This window comes from Erpetoichthys calabaricus, chromosome 5 (genome assembly GCF_900747795.2).
Source record: "Erpetoichthys calabaricus chromosome 5, fErpCal1.3, whole genome shotgun sequence".
Taxonomy (NCBI): domain Eukaryota; kingdom Metazoa; phylum Chordata; class Cladistia; order Polypteriformes; family Polypteridae; genus Erpetoichthys; species Erpetoichthys calabaricus.
Window position 1 is genome coordinate 21,165,242 of NC_041398.2, and position 16,407 is coordinate 21,181,648.

Sequence of the window (16,407 nt, forward strand, 5' to 3'; positions counted from 1 at the left end):
TTAATGCTTCAGCATACAAAGCCATTTTGGACAGCTTTGTGGGAACAGTTTGGGGATAACAACATGACTGCGCACACACACCAGTGCATAAAGCAAGGTCTAGAAAGACATGGAGTAGAGAGTTTGGTGTGGCTGCACAGAGCCCTGACCTCAACCCGACACAACACCTTTGGGATAAATTCAAGTAGAGATGGCAAGCGAGTCAGGCTTTCTCATCCAACATCAGTGTCTGACCTCACACATGCTCTCCTGGGGCCTCATGTATAACGCCGTGCGTAGACCTCACACTATAAAATGGCGCAAGGACAAAAGCGGAAATGTGTGTACGCACAAAATCATCCAGATGCATAAATCTGTGCGTTCGCCAAATTCCACGTTCTTCCACTCCATAAATCCCAGTCAGCGTGAAAAGTAATCCACGTGCACGCGCCCGCCGCCACTCCCCAAACTCCTCCCAGAATTACACCTCTTTGAATATGCAAATCAATATAAAATAGCCCTTAAGCTCAGATTTCTGTGAAAAGACAATGGCAAAAGCACGGGGGGGGGGGGGGGGGATAGAAGAATTTCAGTGAATACCAAGTGGAGGCAAAGAAAAACGTACTATTTATTGGTTTAAACAGTGGGATAAACAGTAAAAGGAAGTTGATTGAGTGACATAGAGTGTCGAAGAAACTCGAAAGCTCAAGTTCACAAAGTCACACAGTGCCCGAAAAAAAAAAGTTCTCACATATCAAAGTCGCCGTAAAAAGGTGAGTCGTAGCCCACCATCTGAGTGTCATACGAAAGCATATTAGGGTACAGAGAAAAGAAAAAAAAATAGGGACACAGTAGGAAAAAAAGCACGAAATGAAACGAAACTTTAATCTCGAAATTTCCACTTTAATCATGTAGTTTATTTTCTCATTAAAGTAGAACATCAGAAACTTCATCTTTAAACAGTTTAATTTGCTAGTTTCTCAATCCCGTCGTAACTAAAGTAGCACGCTAAATGCTTTATTTTGTATTTGATCTTCTATGTGCTCTGTGTGTGTGAATCGCTAAGTGCTTCTTAAACAGCTTTCTCGTCCTCCAACAGGACACATTCGTGATATTACAGCTCTCTGAATAACTAAAATACTGAGATGTATACGTGATATCATTTTCATGATGATAGGAGTTAAAGCATGTTATTAAACATGGGGACACGGTGGCGCAGTAATTGTTCATGTCTTACAGTAAGATGCTTGCTGCACCATGCGCGACCTTCGATGAAAATTTATCACAGCAGTACTGTCTCTTTCAAACATACGAAATCCCAATTCCTGTCCTTCCTTTCTTTCTCCAAATACCCAATCGCCACACAATCAGCTCTGTAAAAGACGTTAAGCCATCTGTAAGCTTAGAACGCCGATTCTTCAAAACTTTTAAGGAACATTGAAATATCTTCGTAGTACATGTTTAATTAGTCTATCTATCTATCCTACCAGTGTCGCGCCAGCCCCAGCAAGAAAACAGCGCGAGGCAGGAACAATCCATGGACGGAGCGCCAGCTCCTCACTAGCGCTGCGACACCATGTCCTCACATATTTATTTATTAACAATAGAGATTATTTAAATGAAGTTAAAGTTTTATCTGTATAATATAATAAACATATTTTGCTGCATTTCATCTTAAAAATGATATCATCATCATATGTAAATACGCGCTTTATAAAGCGGCTCAGGTTATGCAATATTATAACTGTATCGCAAATTAACAGGGAGGTGATTGTACTTCTAAGTACAAACAGTTCTACAAGGAGCACTTGCCGGACTGATTGAGTGCGTTTAGAGTTCTTGGGATGAAACGGTTTCTGAACTGCGAGGTCAGTACAGGAAAGACTCTGAAGCGTTTGCCGTGTGAGAGCAGTTCAAATAGACAGCATGGCTGAGGCAGCGTGTGCTTGATGTTGTATACCGATAATTCTCTTTCCGATCAGCTGCTGTAGTGCTGTGATTCCATAATCAGATACAGTGGGATAAATACTCTGAGTGGTGCAGTGAGAGTAATATGGAAAAAGATGCTGTGGCAACACCTAACGGGAGCAGCTGAAAGAAGAAGGAGAAGTGTTTGCCAAATGGGAGAACTTCAAATAGACTGTGCGCATATCTGAGGCAGCATGTGGTAGAAACTCTATCCCGATTATCTTCTCAACACAATCCATGGTACAGCTTTTCGATCAGTTGCTGTAGAGCTGTGATTCCACACTCAGATACAGTGGGATCAAATACTGAGTGGTGCATTGAGAGGAACAACACTAAAGCAGTTATGGTATTTAGAATAGTTTGACCATTCCGTGAACCATTATATTGTTACTGGTTAATTACAATCAGATGCATTAAACTAATAAACAATATGCAGTTAACTGCAGTGTATTTAAAAAGCCGCGTCAGGGATGTGGATCTAAAAAAGAAAGGGAAACCACACTGGAACAAAAGCACTGCTTTTTGATGCTGGGTACCACTAGTTTGCAAAACCGAGCAGAGAACTTGCATACGCCAGGGTTTGAGCTAGCATGAACATGTGAGTGGCTTTACGCCAAGTTTAGATTTTATGCATCGCGATTTGAGCGTGTAAACAAGAGTACGCAACATTTTTGTGTGTATGCACAGTTTATACATTAGGGCCCTGGTCACCAATTCCCATCAACACACTCCTACACCTTCTGGAAAGCCTTCCCAGAAGAGTTGAAGCTGTTACAGCTGCAAAGGGTGGGCCAACTCCATATTAAAGCTTATGTGTATTAAGGATGGGATGTCATTAAAGTTCATGTGGGTGTAAAGGCAGGCGTCTCAGTACTTTTGGCAATGTAGTGTATATAAATGGTGCAATAATTAGACAAATGGGACACATATTTAAGCTTTTCTTTATAATAAGAAATAATTTTACCTCAGTGAACGTAAAGGGAGTATGCGTGCAGAGGCAAAGGGCGTACTGTAAAAAAATCAAAGGTCTAAATTACCTTCTCAGATTCTGAAAGATGAAATGTTTCAGAAAAGCTGACACTTACCATGAGTGTGAGGATGCCACAATAATTTCCAGTGGTTTGCAGAAGAAAGTCCTGGAAAGAAGAAGAATATTAAATAAGTAGAGATGTCAGAAGTGAATGTTGTGTACAATGCCAATCAATACGACAGATGATGTATAATGTTAAGCAGGCATCACTCAGAAAGAAAACTGTTCACCCATCTTCTCAGTCCAATGTCCAGGGTCAACACAGCATGCAATTTGTCTGAAATATCAGATGGAAAGACAATATTACATTTCTGCTGTTGATGAAACAACCGTGTCTCTAGGCCAAACCTTAAAAGAAACTTGTACCCATAGAAGAAGGCTGAAACTGGAACCTCTGACCTGTAACCACAGAACAAGACTGCAGCTTAAACATCTGGCCATAGAACAAGGCCATGACAGGAACCTGTAAGTTCTCTTTGTTAATGCAGACTGAGAAATGCAAATCCCATGGTAACTTGCTTTTTTCATGTGTCGTAAAACATCAGACATGAGCAGTACAAACCGGTCAGTGTCGTGAACGTCATTCTTAGTAAGCAGGGAGCACATGAGCGAGGCAAATCGGAAGGGGACTCATGTAGTAAAATGAAAAAGTAGATTGGGCACTTTCGTAACAGTAAAGTTCTACACAGATCAGGCAATACTTGTGCTCATGCACACAGATCAGTTATCGACATCGGACCCAGGAGTACCAGGACACAGCCCAGGGATAGCATTTCGGGGTCAATCAGGAACCCCCGAGAAACAGGAATCATAAACCTCTCCAGCACCCCCTGGTGGCACCCACGGGACCAAGAAGAGCCGATTCATGACGCTGCAACTCCCATTATGCCCTGCAGGTGTCCACATTGTTACTGAAGTCCTGGAATGGTGCCATCTAGCGCATAGGAGATAAACAACAGGTGCACTAGAGGGGCAACAATGAGACGACCCCCAAAACAGGAATGAATGGTTTCACAGCTGGAGGGAGGCCACTGACATTTTTCCCTCCTCATCTGTCGTTTTGCATTTGTCTACGGTCAGTGTCACTACTGGCAGCATGAAGCCATACCTGGACCCTACAGAGTTTGGTGGCACAGGTAGTCCAGCTTCTCCAGGATTGCACATCAATACGTGCCTCCCATTGCCAGAAGGTTTGCTGTGTCTCCCAGCGCAGTCTCAAGGTCATGGAGGAGATTCCAGGAGGCAGACAGGCAGTTACTTGAGGAGAGCTGGACAGGGCCCCTCGTAGAAGGTCCTTAACCTATCAGCAGGACACACCGCTATCTGCTCCTCTGGGCAAAGAGGAACAGGATGAGCACTGGCAGAGCCTACAAAATGACCTCCAGCAGGCAGGCAGGCAGAACACTGGTGTGAATGTCTCTGACCAAACAATGAGAAACAGACTTCATGAGGGTGGCCTGAGGGCCCAGTGTCCTCTAGTGGGCACTGTGGAGCTCGACTTGGCATTTGCCATAGAATAGCAGAATTGGCAGGTCCACAACTGGTGGGCACCCTGTGCTTTTCACAGATGAGAGCAGGTTCACCCTGAGCACATGTGACAGATGTGAAAGGGTCTGGAGAAGACGTAGAGAACTTTATGCTGCCTGTGACGTCGTTCAGCATGACCGGTTTGGTTTGGGGTCAGTTATGGTATATCTGGGGAGGCATATCCATGGAGGGACGCACAGACCTCTACAGGCTAGACAACAGTACCTTGACTGCCATTAAGTATCGGGGTGATATCCTTGGACCCCTTGTCAGACCCTATGCTGGTGCAGTGGCTCCTGGGTTCCTCCTGGTGCACCATAATGCCCGGACTCATGTGTGTGTAAAAACAAAGAGGACTATTTCATTTATGTTAGGTAGAATGCCCAGAGGGGACTGGGTGGTCTCATGGCCTGGAACCCCTGCAGATTTTATTTTTTTCTCCAGCCGTCTGGAGTTTTTTTTGTGTGTTTTTTCTGTCCCCCTGGCCATCAGACCTTACTCTTTTCTATGTTAATTAATGTTGTCTTATTAATTCTTATTTTGTCTTTTATTTTTCTTTTCTTCATTATGTAAAGCACTTTGAGCTACTTTTTGTATGAAAATGTGCTATATAAATAAATGTTGTTGTTGTTGTTTGTGAGAGGATGAAGGAATTGGCCCCCCACGCTCACTCGCCTGACATCAATCCAATAGAACACCTCTGGGTGGGTTTTGGTCCATCTGACACCTCAGACTGTCCAGGAGTTCAGTGATGCCCTGGTCCAAATCTGGGAGGAGATCCCCCAGGACACCATCTGTCTCATTAGGACGTTGTCAGGCAGGCATACAAACACGTGGAGTACGATTTGGAGTTGCTGCAATGAAATTTCAGCAAAATGGACTCGCCCGCCTGCCTGCTGCCTCATTTTTTTCCCCTTTGATTTTCGGGGTGTCTTTGAATTCAGCCCTCTGAAATTTGATGTGCTTTCAAAGTTTCTCTTAATTTTTTTGAGCAACTGAGTCACTCAGTTTCTAACCCTCTTAGTCCTTATCAGGGTCACGGGTTGGTTTTGGGGGGGCCTGGGCCGATCTCAGCCAAAATAGGGTGCAAGACAGGAACAAACCTTGGACAGGGTGCCATTCCGTCATAGAATGTAAAGGAGTGTAATTGAAAAATATGATAAGTCATTATGCAAATTAAACAGTCAATGACAGAAAAGTAGCCCAGCACAAATAGTCCATTTAATGTTGTCCGACAGTGAAAATACTCATTCGTCTTCAAGCTTTATCTTCCTCTGCTGCCTTTTTTTAACCCTTTCATTATAAACCTACTCACTTTGAATTTGTTAGAGGAGGCTACTTCCAAATAAAATATTATTTTAATTTGTGTAAAACGAATCTAATGTAGGCATTGCACTGTACTGGCTTGGGCAGACCGTTCCTCGTGAGTGCGCGCTCTTAATTTGACTCGTAGCTCTCTACTCCATCTAGTGGATGGAAATAGAAATTGCAATGTAAGCTAACAAAAGGTAACAATGTCATTATTCTTAACAGTATTATTATTCTTTAACTTTTTTGCTTCTTTTGACTCAATTTTGCCTATTGCGCGTCTTTGCAACCCATAATCTACGCAGTAAAAGCGGCTAATTATCATGCAGTTTTTTTCCGCCCTTTGGAAAATCGCTGTTGAACGTCTCCTGGAGAGCGTCCACTTTCATTCGCTCCAGTTGTTCAGACTCAACACGACCCGTAGTTTAAGAAAACATTGATCTACAGAACAACAATACAAGTAATGAGTAACCAGAAAATACATCAATGTATTCCATAAATAAAAGCGACAGAATTTAAAGAGGCAAAAACACAAAATCAGGACCCAAATATAACGAGACGCCTATACGACCTCAGACTGCACGGCAATGCAGTTCAGGCGTATTTTTACTGAATTGAGGGTCTTCGTGACTGATAAACATTTGCTTGTACAAAGTGATCTGCTTTTTCTGCTCCATTTATTTTCATTGTCTTAAATGTATGATTAAATAAAGTTGCTTGGATATAACCTTATGAATTTAATTGGTTAAAAGAGTTTTAAAAGTGTGTTAAATAAAGCCTATTACAAATAAAACTTACGCTTTCGAGCTCACCAAAATGTTTGCTAAAGTTACCCTTTTTTTTTTAAAAAAAAAAGAGAGAGAAACAGATTTCCAAAAGTTAGCCCAGACGTGGATATGAGCGTCCCCTGCAGGAGATAGAATAGAGGGGCACAGAAAAGAAGAATGTACTGAATGAAGTGTTATAGATGACTGTCCTATAATCTCAGTAAATAAACTGTGCACAATTCTTTCTGTCCCGTGTTCATTTTTGCGGGCAGCAGCTGGGGCCACATTACCACAGCAATGTCCCAGCAGTGGAAATGAATGAGCACTTCCGTGTGAAAAGACACTAAATCAGAAGGCACATGAGATTTCACGTGACAACCACTTCTTCATAACTCGTAATTCACCGGAAATATCGGAGTGCGGACATCGCGAAGGCGGCGCGGCGACTGAGCGGGAAGCAGAGAGAGAGGCTGCGAGTGCATGAGCCCTACGATTGGCTAAAGATGCAAGACGACATGAATACCAATTACTGCGCGAAACACATCGCGACCATGACTTACCTAACAGTCACCGACATCTACTGAACTCCACAAGACAGCAACTATAGTGAGCAGCGACTGTAACGAGTAGTAAACTCACGTTGTAGCGACTGTCTGCCTGCCATCGAGTCGCCGTAAAGGCGGCCAACAGGCACCGCCGTACGTCGCCCATTCCCGACTACCAATTCTAGCTTTGTCTCAACTTGCGAACTTTTCCTTCTTTTTATGGCCCGAAAGAAGCTGACAGAGAACACGTGGAGCGGGAGTCCCGAGTTTTCAAGTAGATATTGCTGCAGACCGGAGTAAAATGGGCGTGAATATCATTTTCGACTTCAGCCAATCATATATTAAATTTGCGCACGTCAGTCACTGATCAGCCAATCGCAAATTTAAACGTCGCGGTCAATCACCGTTTTATTCAACAAATCGCCAATCGGTGTTATTTGTCATTCATCGACCACTTTAGCCAATTGCGTTTTGGATACGTAAAAAGAAAGGTGGGTGTAATTTCTAAAGGTGGACGTGTAAGATGATTTCTAAAGGTGGACGGTCAAGATAAAGTGACTAAGAGACAGAGTGTATATTCGTAAAATACCTCTGCGACGATAGTCTACTAGTGTCAATATCATACACCATAGCACTTTGTCGAGTGCATTATTAAGACTGCAGTGTATTTTTACCACAGTCATTTATGAAGTAGCGGTTCTGAAAAAATAATAATAAAAGTTTGCATATGAGATATTTATCGTTACTGAACAACGTCTGAAGAAAATTTAAATGAACATAACAATACAAATTTGTGTCCGCCTAATTTTAATGGATTGAAGTGGACTTAAATGTGGGCTCTACTTGATTAAATCAGTCAGATTAAAACAAATGTTTGACTGTTGGTGTTTACTCGAATGTCCAAATGAAATAGCCGCCTACATTTAACGGGTCACCTTAAAGACGGGCTATAAACGTATTACAATTTTAAACGTTGAATAAACTGTCAGAGTTCCTAATATTCCATTGTAGCCCCTTCTTGCCTGCAGATCACCATCTGTTCTTTGTTTGCTGATGTCAATATTCTTCGGTCTTCATGTCTGTTCTCTGTATACCAGCAGCTCTAGTGAGTTTCTTGCCTGTGAATCACGTATTTAAGTTTGTTTTTTTAGCTGTATTATGATTACAGATTATTACAAATCACATACTTGACACTCTCACGTTCAGGTATCAGGGAATATAAAACGTTAAGAAAGCTGGCAATAAAATTGTGACTTTAAAGAATCCATTGGCTGTCTCTATGTTATCAATGTTAAATGTAAGAAACACAGTTGTCATAGTGCTAATAGTCACCTTTCAATTATTATTTTTACAATGAAGTTTACTATGTTAAACGATCTGTGAAGAGCAAATATTATGCTTTCAAAAGACTAATAATTTGGCTGTTTTTGTGACTGTGCACCTATTAATCAGGGTATTCAATTATATGACTTAATTGGACCTTTATTACTTTTGGGATTTTAAATACCTCTTTAAGATCATCAAATATGTGTTTATTATAATACATATTACTTACATTTAGAGATTAAAACATGACAGATGTTTGTAGTTCATATCTCATTTATCCTCCATTTGACTCCATCAGGTCCTACTGGTGTGCTGAACACGTCAGCCTGTCTTTAGGGTCTCTGAGACTGGAGGAGGTCAGGAGTCCAACTGTACAGCAGGCACTGATGGGCATCAGCATCACGACTGGTAACAAGATAGAGATGACAGATATTTGAGCTGGACATCATCCTATATGAGTATCCAAGCAAACAACATATTAAGAGCACACCGAGTCTGTATACTCCAGTATGGCCCTGACATAACACCCTGCACAGCTGTACACGACACCACTTTACTGGTCATGTAGCACACACTGCACTGAGTCCTGTCAAGTCTGAACCATTAAATCATTCAATCTGAACAGCTGGAAATTTATTTTGGAAATGATATTTCTGGTAAGGCATCTTTATATTGTCGTTTCTCATTGGTTTATACTGAAAATCTGGTTTACATCAATGTAGTTTTCAATAGTATGTATTATATATATAGTATATAAAAAAAATTAAAGGAACACTTTGAAAGCACATGAGATCTTAATGGGAAAAAAAATCTTGCTGGCTGTCTCTACTGCTATGGACTGATGTGTTAGGAACAAAAGGATGGCACATCGTTTGTTGGAAATGAAAATGATGAACCTACAGAGGGCTGAATTCAAAGACATCCTGAAAATCAAAGGGAAAAAACAATGCGGCAGGCAGGCGAGTCCATTTTGCCGAAATTTCATTGCAGCAACTCCAAATAGCACTCAGTAATTTGTATGGCCCCCATGTGCTTGTGTGCATGCCTGACAATATTGGGGGGGGGGCATGCTGCTAATGAGATGAAGGATGGTGTCCTGGGGGATCTCCTCCCAGATCTGGACCAGGGCATCACTGAGCTCCTGGACAGTCTGAGGTGCAACCTGGTGGCGTCGGATGGACTGAAACATAATGTCCCACCCAGAGGTGTTCTTGGGGCAGTCAATGGGATCAATTCCTTCTTCCGCTGACCACATGAGGCCGGCCGTTGTGGTGCACCAGGAGGAACTGCACCAGCATAGGGTCTGCCAATGGGTCCAAGGATTTCATCTAGATACCTAATGGCAGTCAAGGTGCCCACTGTTGTTTGAGAAGATATATCTATCTATATCTATATATATAATGTCAAGACCTTAGAACAACAAGGTCCTAGCTGTGAGTCATGGTTATAGAATACTGAGCTTCAAAGGTTTTGACTATTTATCAGGCGTATACAATCCTTTTCTTTTAATTATTGTTCCCATATGTAAAACCTGTATTTTAAGTTAAAAATGCAAGTGTTATTGAAAATGTGACTCCTAATAAAAGATAAGTAAGAACCATATTATTCTGGAGTGTGTTTGTAAGTGAACAGCAAAGCCTTGATCAGGACGCTCAGTTTCCAAGCTCTTTTATCTTGTGGGATTTCTAGCAAAGTGCACACCATTTGTAACCCTGTGGATACATGGAGGCTCTGGTCATATCTGTCAGTTCTAACAGTGTTAATACGCAAGGTGATTGGACCAGCGCCACTAAAACAGAATACTCAGTATTATCACTACCAAAAACAAGATTTTATTAATAATTATTCAATATAAATTGTGCAACAATTTCAAGAAATATTTACAATTATCAATAATGATTGGTCAGTTGAATTGAAAGAAAGAATTCACAAAGATTAAATTTAACAAACAGACTGATCAAGAAATACACTGAAGTATTAAAACAACAGCATGCCCGCTTCTATATATTATATATAAATAAAACAACAACGTAAAATGCATAACAACTGTACAAAGCAGTTATAACAATTAAAGAAAAAATCCAGATGACATCAATTGTCCAAAAACAGACACGCAATTTCAAATATACAGAACTTAATCAACAATCTTTAACAATAACAGAAAGTGTCCTTTATTATTTACATCAATAGTTACATTAAATATATACAACTCTAGTATGCACAGTCATTTTAACACACAGAAATAAAAAAGGCAAAAGAGAAGTAAAGAAAGAGACACATTTATTTGAGTCGGGTTGAGATGTAATCCCGAGTTTAAATGCCTCAGTGGTGCTTTCCTTGAGCTTCCAGCTGCTGTAAAACAAGTACAGTTTGTCAAACTCTTCCCTCTCACTAAAAAAACAAAACAAAAACAAGCACACAAATGAACAAATTCTAATCATACCAACCAGAAACACTTCTGCATTTGTCATTTGAAACCACAGTTCTTGACCTTGTACAGTTTAGAATAAATGCTACATATGGCATACTTCTAAATGTAATTTTACCAATACTACAAATGTACTAATGTACAGTTTAAATGTCACTTTAAACATATATATTCACATTTATATATATTTAGTTTATATTCTTGTCTAAATTCACAACAACTATAGGGTATTCTGTTTAACAGAATAATGGCGCTGAAAAGAAAAAGAAAGGACTGTTTATTTTCCACATGACGTACCACTCACTGTATGCTGGTCCATCCATGAACAGATGTTCTGCCTCTGGCAGAGAAATCCTCTCATCTGTTTGTTTAGCTTTAATAAGAGCTTATCAAAAACACAGAAAAAGAGAAGATGTTACTCATAGACACGCTTTCTGTACTCATTAGAGATTTACTGAAGGCTAATTAACCTCTGGCATCAGCACATCCAGAATGATGTGAACTCTGTCAATCCTCTCAAAAGTGCCTACAGCTCTTGACAGCACTTCATCCAAGAAGTTGTAGAGGCCATCTATCAGCTCCTCATCTTCTATATAAGTCATTACCTGGTGACCTTTAGGATTTTCATAATTTTTTTAACCATTTGGACGATACCTTACGAGATACAACAGCCTGTTGGACAAGAAAATACAAGTGTTTGGCACTATAAAGTCATCAGAGCTCTTTGCTGCCAGATAGATTACAATACCAAAGTTTTACTTTTTAGTTAGCCAATACAAGGTGTAATTTTGCTTGACTACTCATTTCTTCATCAGAATAATCTATGTTAAAACACTAATAAAACCACTAGTTCTGTGCATAACTGAGTAAATATTGTACATATATACACATCTGTGATAAAGTAGCTTTCTGTCTTAGACTTTACTCATCTAATATCCATGGTCTCTGGTGCTCATCTGTGACCCTAACCAGACTAGCAGCCCAGGGCAAACAGCAATTACTGAAACAGCAAACCTATTTTTAAAAACACTTTAACTGTTTTTACAGTTTACTGAAAATAGACATGGTTCTATGTACAGACATGAAGTATAACCTATATACTCTTTAGCCAACTTACATCTTAAAATAAAACTGAAAATACTAATTTATATTGAACTAATGTAGGTTGCAGGTTTGTTCTCCTAATGTTGTCTGTTGTCATTAACAGCACAGCAAACTACATCAACCACTGCAGTATTTTACATACAACAGACACATACAGTATAGGTAATTGACCTGTATATGAAAAATATGACACTACAGCTCGTTAAAGAGCTGTAAGTGCCAAACAATTTCTTCTTCATCATCATCAATTCCCAGTTCTATGTGGGGTCAATGTGCTTGATCAGCACTCTCCATACAGCTTAGCCCTGAACTTACTCCCCTGTCAGACCCTTGCCCTTCAGATATTCTTTTACTTTATCCATCCATCTCTGCTTATGGCCTCACTAGCTTTCTCTTCCCCTGTACTTCCATTTTTATCATATTTTTACCCACATACACATAATCTCTACTCATTACAAATTCAAACCACCTCAGTCTACTTTCCAGTATTTTCTTAGATACCTCTCATTTGTGTTGCTCCTGGGATTGTCTCATTTCTTATTCGGTGCATAAATAAAGTAGCTGAAAAACATCCAAATGAGATTAAAAGAAAGGACTGGACACCATACGTGGTAATTATCAATACTGAAAAATTAATTCATTGATAAATTGGTTTAAAGATTACTCAGCCTGAGTTAATTTAAAAAGTGGGATACACGTAACTCCGTAGGAAACTGCTGTTCTGCGGTGATCTCGCAAGTGTTCATTTGCTCGTATATACGAACGTGAAGAATACAGTCGTGGATGACAGAAAGGGCACAAAAACACATCTGAAGATTGAAGTAGGCTACGGACGGAATGTCTGTGGTATTTTTGATCGTGATATGATCCTGTTTAAAAAAAATGTAAAATAACATTACAGCATTTTAATCAAACATCTCACAAATGTAAATATGCACAGAGTTAATAGGGAACCAAACTACTGGCAGTGAACTACTAGCATTCCACTGAGCACCGGAGAGGGGGTGGGTATGGGTGGATGTTCTCCGTGAAACTTGCTTTGCGGTGTTTGAAGAGTTGCCGGCACCGCTGAGTGCCGGACCACTTCAAGCACTGAATATGCATCAATTACTACAGCGAAAATGATTATTAATACAAACGTGAATACAATATATATATTAATATTTATACAAACGTACAATCACAACAAAGAAACAAAAAGTTATTTGAAAAACACGAAGAAAACTTAGCAATTGCAAATTTCATACGTTTTAATTTAGAAGCAAACTTACTTCCATTGTCAGAAATAACAAACAATTCATTTCGTCGCTGCTGCTATTTCAAACGAAACACTATGAGTCGGAACCTCAAAGCGGTAGGGATCACTAACTGTGAAAAGATTGGTGGAAGTTACACTTGATAGACAACTTCAAACGTTGAGTGAGTTTTTGATTGTCATACTTTAACAACAATCTCATTCGTTGAAATTCTGAATTAGCCAATACTATCCACTTCCATATACAGTTATCCCACCTTCTCCAAGAGTATTGCTGCAGACCGGAGACTTTATGGGCGGATCTTTTCTGGCACTCTTTTTTTTTCTGTTAAATGAATAACATAGGGTGGCACGGTGGCGCAGTGGTAGCGCTGCTGCATCGCAGTTAGGAGACCCGGGTTCGCTTCCCGGGTCCACCCTGCATGGAGTTTGCATGTTCTCCCCGTGTCTGCGTGGGTTTCCTCCAGGCGCTCCGGTTTCCTCCCACAGTCCAAAGACATGCAGGTTAGGTGGATTGGTGATTCTAAATTGGCCCTAGTGTGTGCTTGGTGTGTGGGTGTGTTTGAGTGTGTCCTGCAGTGGGTTGGCACCCTGCCCGGGATTGGTTCCCTGCCTTGTGCCCTGTGTTGGCTGGGATTGGCTCCAGCAGACCCCGTGACCCTGTGTTCGGATTCAGCAGGTTGGAAAATGGATGGATGAATAACATCAATATTTTAATGTCTAAAAGTCAGGACCAAGCAGGTCATGGCAGCAGTGAACTCGTTGAGGAATATACTGATACAGCCACACCAAGGTATTAATGTAGAACTTAGTCTACCACTGTGGTTTGATACTTCGTTCAACTTGAGTAAAAACCTTAAAATTGAACATGGTATGAAGGATTGTCATAAGCTTTTTGACCCGTTGTCACATGGGGAGTGTTAGATTGGTTATTTTGATGGTTAGAATAAAAATATCTTCAAAGCTTTTCTGTGACTTGCATATTACTTTAGCCAGTGTCCGGACTGGTGCAATCATAATACTCTGAAGTAATGGATGTATTCAGAAAAGCTATTGAGATCACATCCAACAGGAGTTTTTGTAGTGATCCACGGAGTAATCCTCACAGTTTCAACTGTCTTCCAATGTGTCCACTTTTCCGAGAAAACACAACTGTTCAGACCAAAACCAGACAGCTTGCATACGACAAATACTACATGTGACAGTCTGATGCATTTATTTGTGTGTGTCCACAGTGTAGGAGAGCAGGCTGGCTGTGTGGCTGCAGCAGGGCAGCTGACTAAAGAACAAGTGGCTCAGATTTTTGCAGCTGCAGAGATCAGCAGGGCCTACAGGAGGACTCAACATGAAAAACTGTTAGAGTTCATAATAAAGGACCATGGAGCAGATGATCACTTGCTGGTAACTTAGTTCAGATGACAAGTAAAACTTTGGTATTGTAATCTATCTGGCAGCAAAGAGCTCTGATGACTTTAAAGTGCCAAACACTTGTATTTTCTTGTCCAACAGGCTGTTGTATCTCGTAAGGTATCGTCCAAATGGTTAAATTATGAAAATCCTAAAGGTCACCAGGTAATGACTTATATAGAAGATGAGGAGCTGATAGATGGCCTCTACAACTTCTTGGATGAAGTGCTGTCAAGAGCTGTAGGCACTTTTGAGAGGATTGACAGAGTTCACATCATTCTGGATGTGCTGATACTAGAGGTTAATTAGCCTTCAGTAAATCTCTAATGAGTACAGAAAGCGTGTCTATGAGTAACATCTTCTCTTTTTCTGTGTTTTTGATAGGCTCTTATTAAAGCTAAACAAACAGTTGAGAGGATTTCTCTGCCAGAGGCAGAACATCTGTTCATGGATGGACCAGCATACAGTGAGTGGTACGTCATGTGGAAAATAAACTGTCCTTTCTTTTTCTTTTCAGCGCCATTATTCTGTTAAACAGAATACCCTATAGTTGTTGTGAATTTAGATAACAATATAAACTAAATATATATAAATGTGAATATATATGTTTAAAGTGACATTTAAACTATATATTAGTACATTTTTAGTATTGGTAAAATTACATTTAGAAGTATGCCATATGTAGCATTTATTCTAAACTGTACAAGGTCAAGAATTGTGGTTTCAAATGACAAATGCAGAAGTGTTTCTGGTTGGTATGATTAGAATTTGTTCATTTGTGTGCTTGTTTTTGTTTTGTTTTTTTAGTGAGAGGGAAGAGTTTGACAAACTGTACTTGTTTTACAGCAGCTGGAAGTAAAAGGAAAGCACCACTGAGGCATTTAAACTCGGGATTACATCTCAACCCTACTCAAATAAATGTGTCTCTTTCTTTACTTCTCTTTTGCCTTTTTTATTTCTGTGTGTTAAAATGACTGTGCATACTAGAGTTGTATATATTTAATGTAACTATTGATGTAAATAATAAAGGACACTTTCTGTTATTGTTAAAGATTGTTGATTAAGTTCTGTATATTTGAAATTGCGTGTCTGTTTTTGGACAATTGATGTCATCTGGATTTTTTCTTTAATTGTTATAACTGCTTTGTACAGTTGTTATGCATTTTACATTGTTGTTTTATTTATATATAATAAATATATAGAAGCGGGCATGCTGTTGTTTTAATACTTCAGTGTATTTCATGATCAGTCTGTTTGTTAAATTTAATCTTTGTGAATTCTTTCTTTCAATTCAACTGACCAATCATTATTGATAATTGTAAATATTTCTTGAAATTGTTGCACAATTTATATTGAATAATTATTAATAAAATCTTGTTTTTGGTAGTGATAATACTGAGTGTTCTGTTTTAGTGGCGCTGGTCCAATCACCTTGCGTATTAACACTGTTAGAACTGACAGATATGACCAGAGCCTCCATGTATCCACAGGGTTACAAATGGTGTGCACTTTGCTAGAAATCCCACAAGATAAAAGAGCTTGGAAACTGAGCGTCCTGATCAAGGCTTTGCTGTTCTCTTACAAACACACTCTACAATAATATGGTTCTTACTTATCTTTTATTAGGAGTCACATTTTCAATAACACTTGCATTTTTAACTTAAAATACAGGTTTTACATATGGGAACAAAATGAAAAGAAAAAGATTGTATACGCCTGATAAATAGTCAAAACTTTTGAAGCTCCGTATTCTAAAACCATGA

At 39.7% G+C, this 16,407-nt stretch overlaps 1 protein-coding gene across 1 annotated transcript; it reads left to right on the forward strand.

Annotated features, from left to right (window-relative positions):
• Nucleotides 1-13,996: 13,996 nt before the first annotated feature.
• On the forward strand, nt 13,997-15,503 carry LOC127527828 (PWWP domain-containing DNA repair factor 3A-like). The gene is made up of 4 exons (XM_051927772.1): nt 13,997-14,638; nt 14,747-14,944; nt 15,029-15,117; nt 15,452-15,503. The coding sequence occupies exons 1-4, from the start codon at nt 14,273-14,275 to the stop codon at nt 15,501-15,503; spliced, it is 705 nt and encodes a 234-aa protein (XP_051783732.1). The 5' UTR covers nt 13,997-14,272.
• Nucleotides 15,504-16,407: the final 904 nt, after the last annotated feature.

Coding starts and splice junctions, on each gene's coding strand:
- LOC127527828 (XM_051927772.1), top strand. CDS start 14,273: ATGTATTCAGAAAAGCTATTGAGATCACATCCAACAGGAGTTTTTGTA. Junction 14,639..14,746: donor GAGCAGATGATCACTTGCTG/GTAACTTAGTTC, acceptor CTTGTCCAACAG/GCTGTTGTATCTCGTAAGGT. Junction 15,118..15,451: donor GGACCAGCATACAGTGAGTG/GTACGTCATGTG, acceptor TTGTTTTTTTAG/TGAGAGGGAAGAGTTTGACA.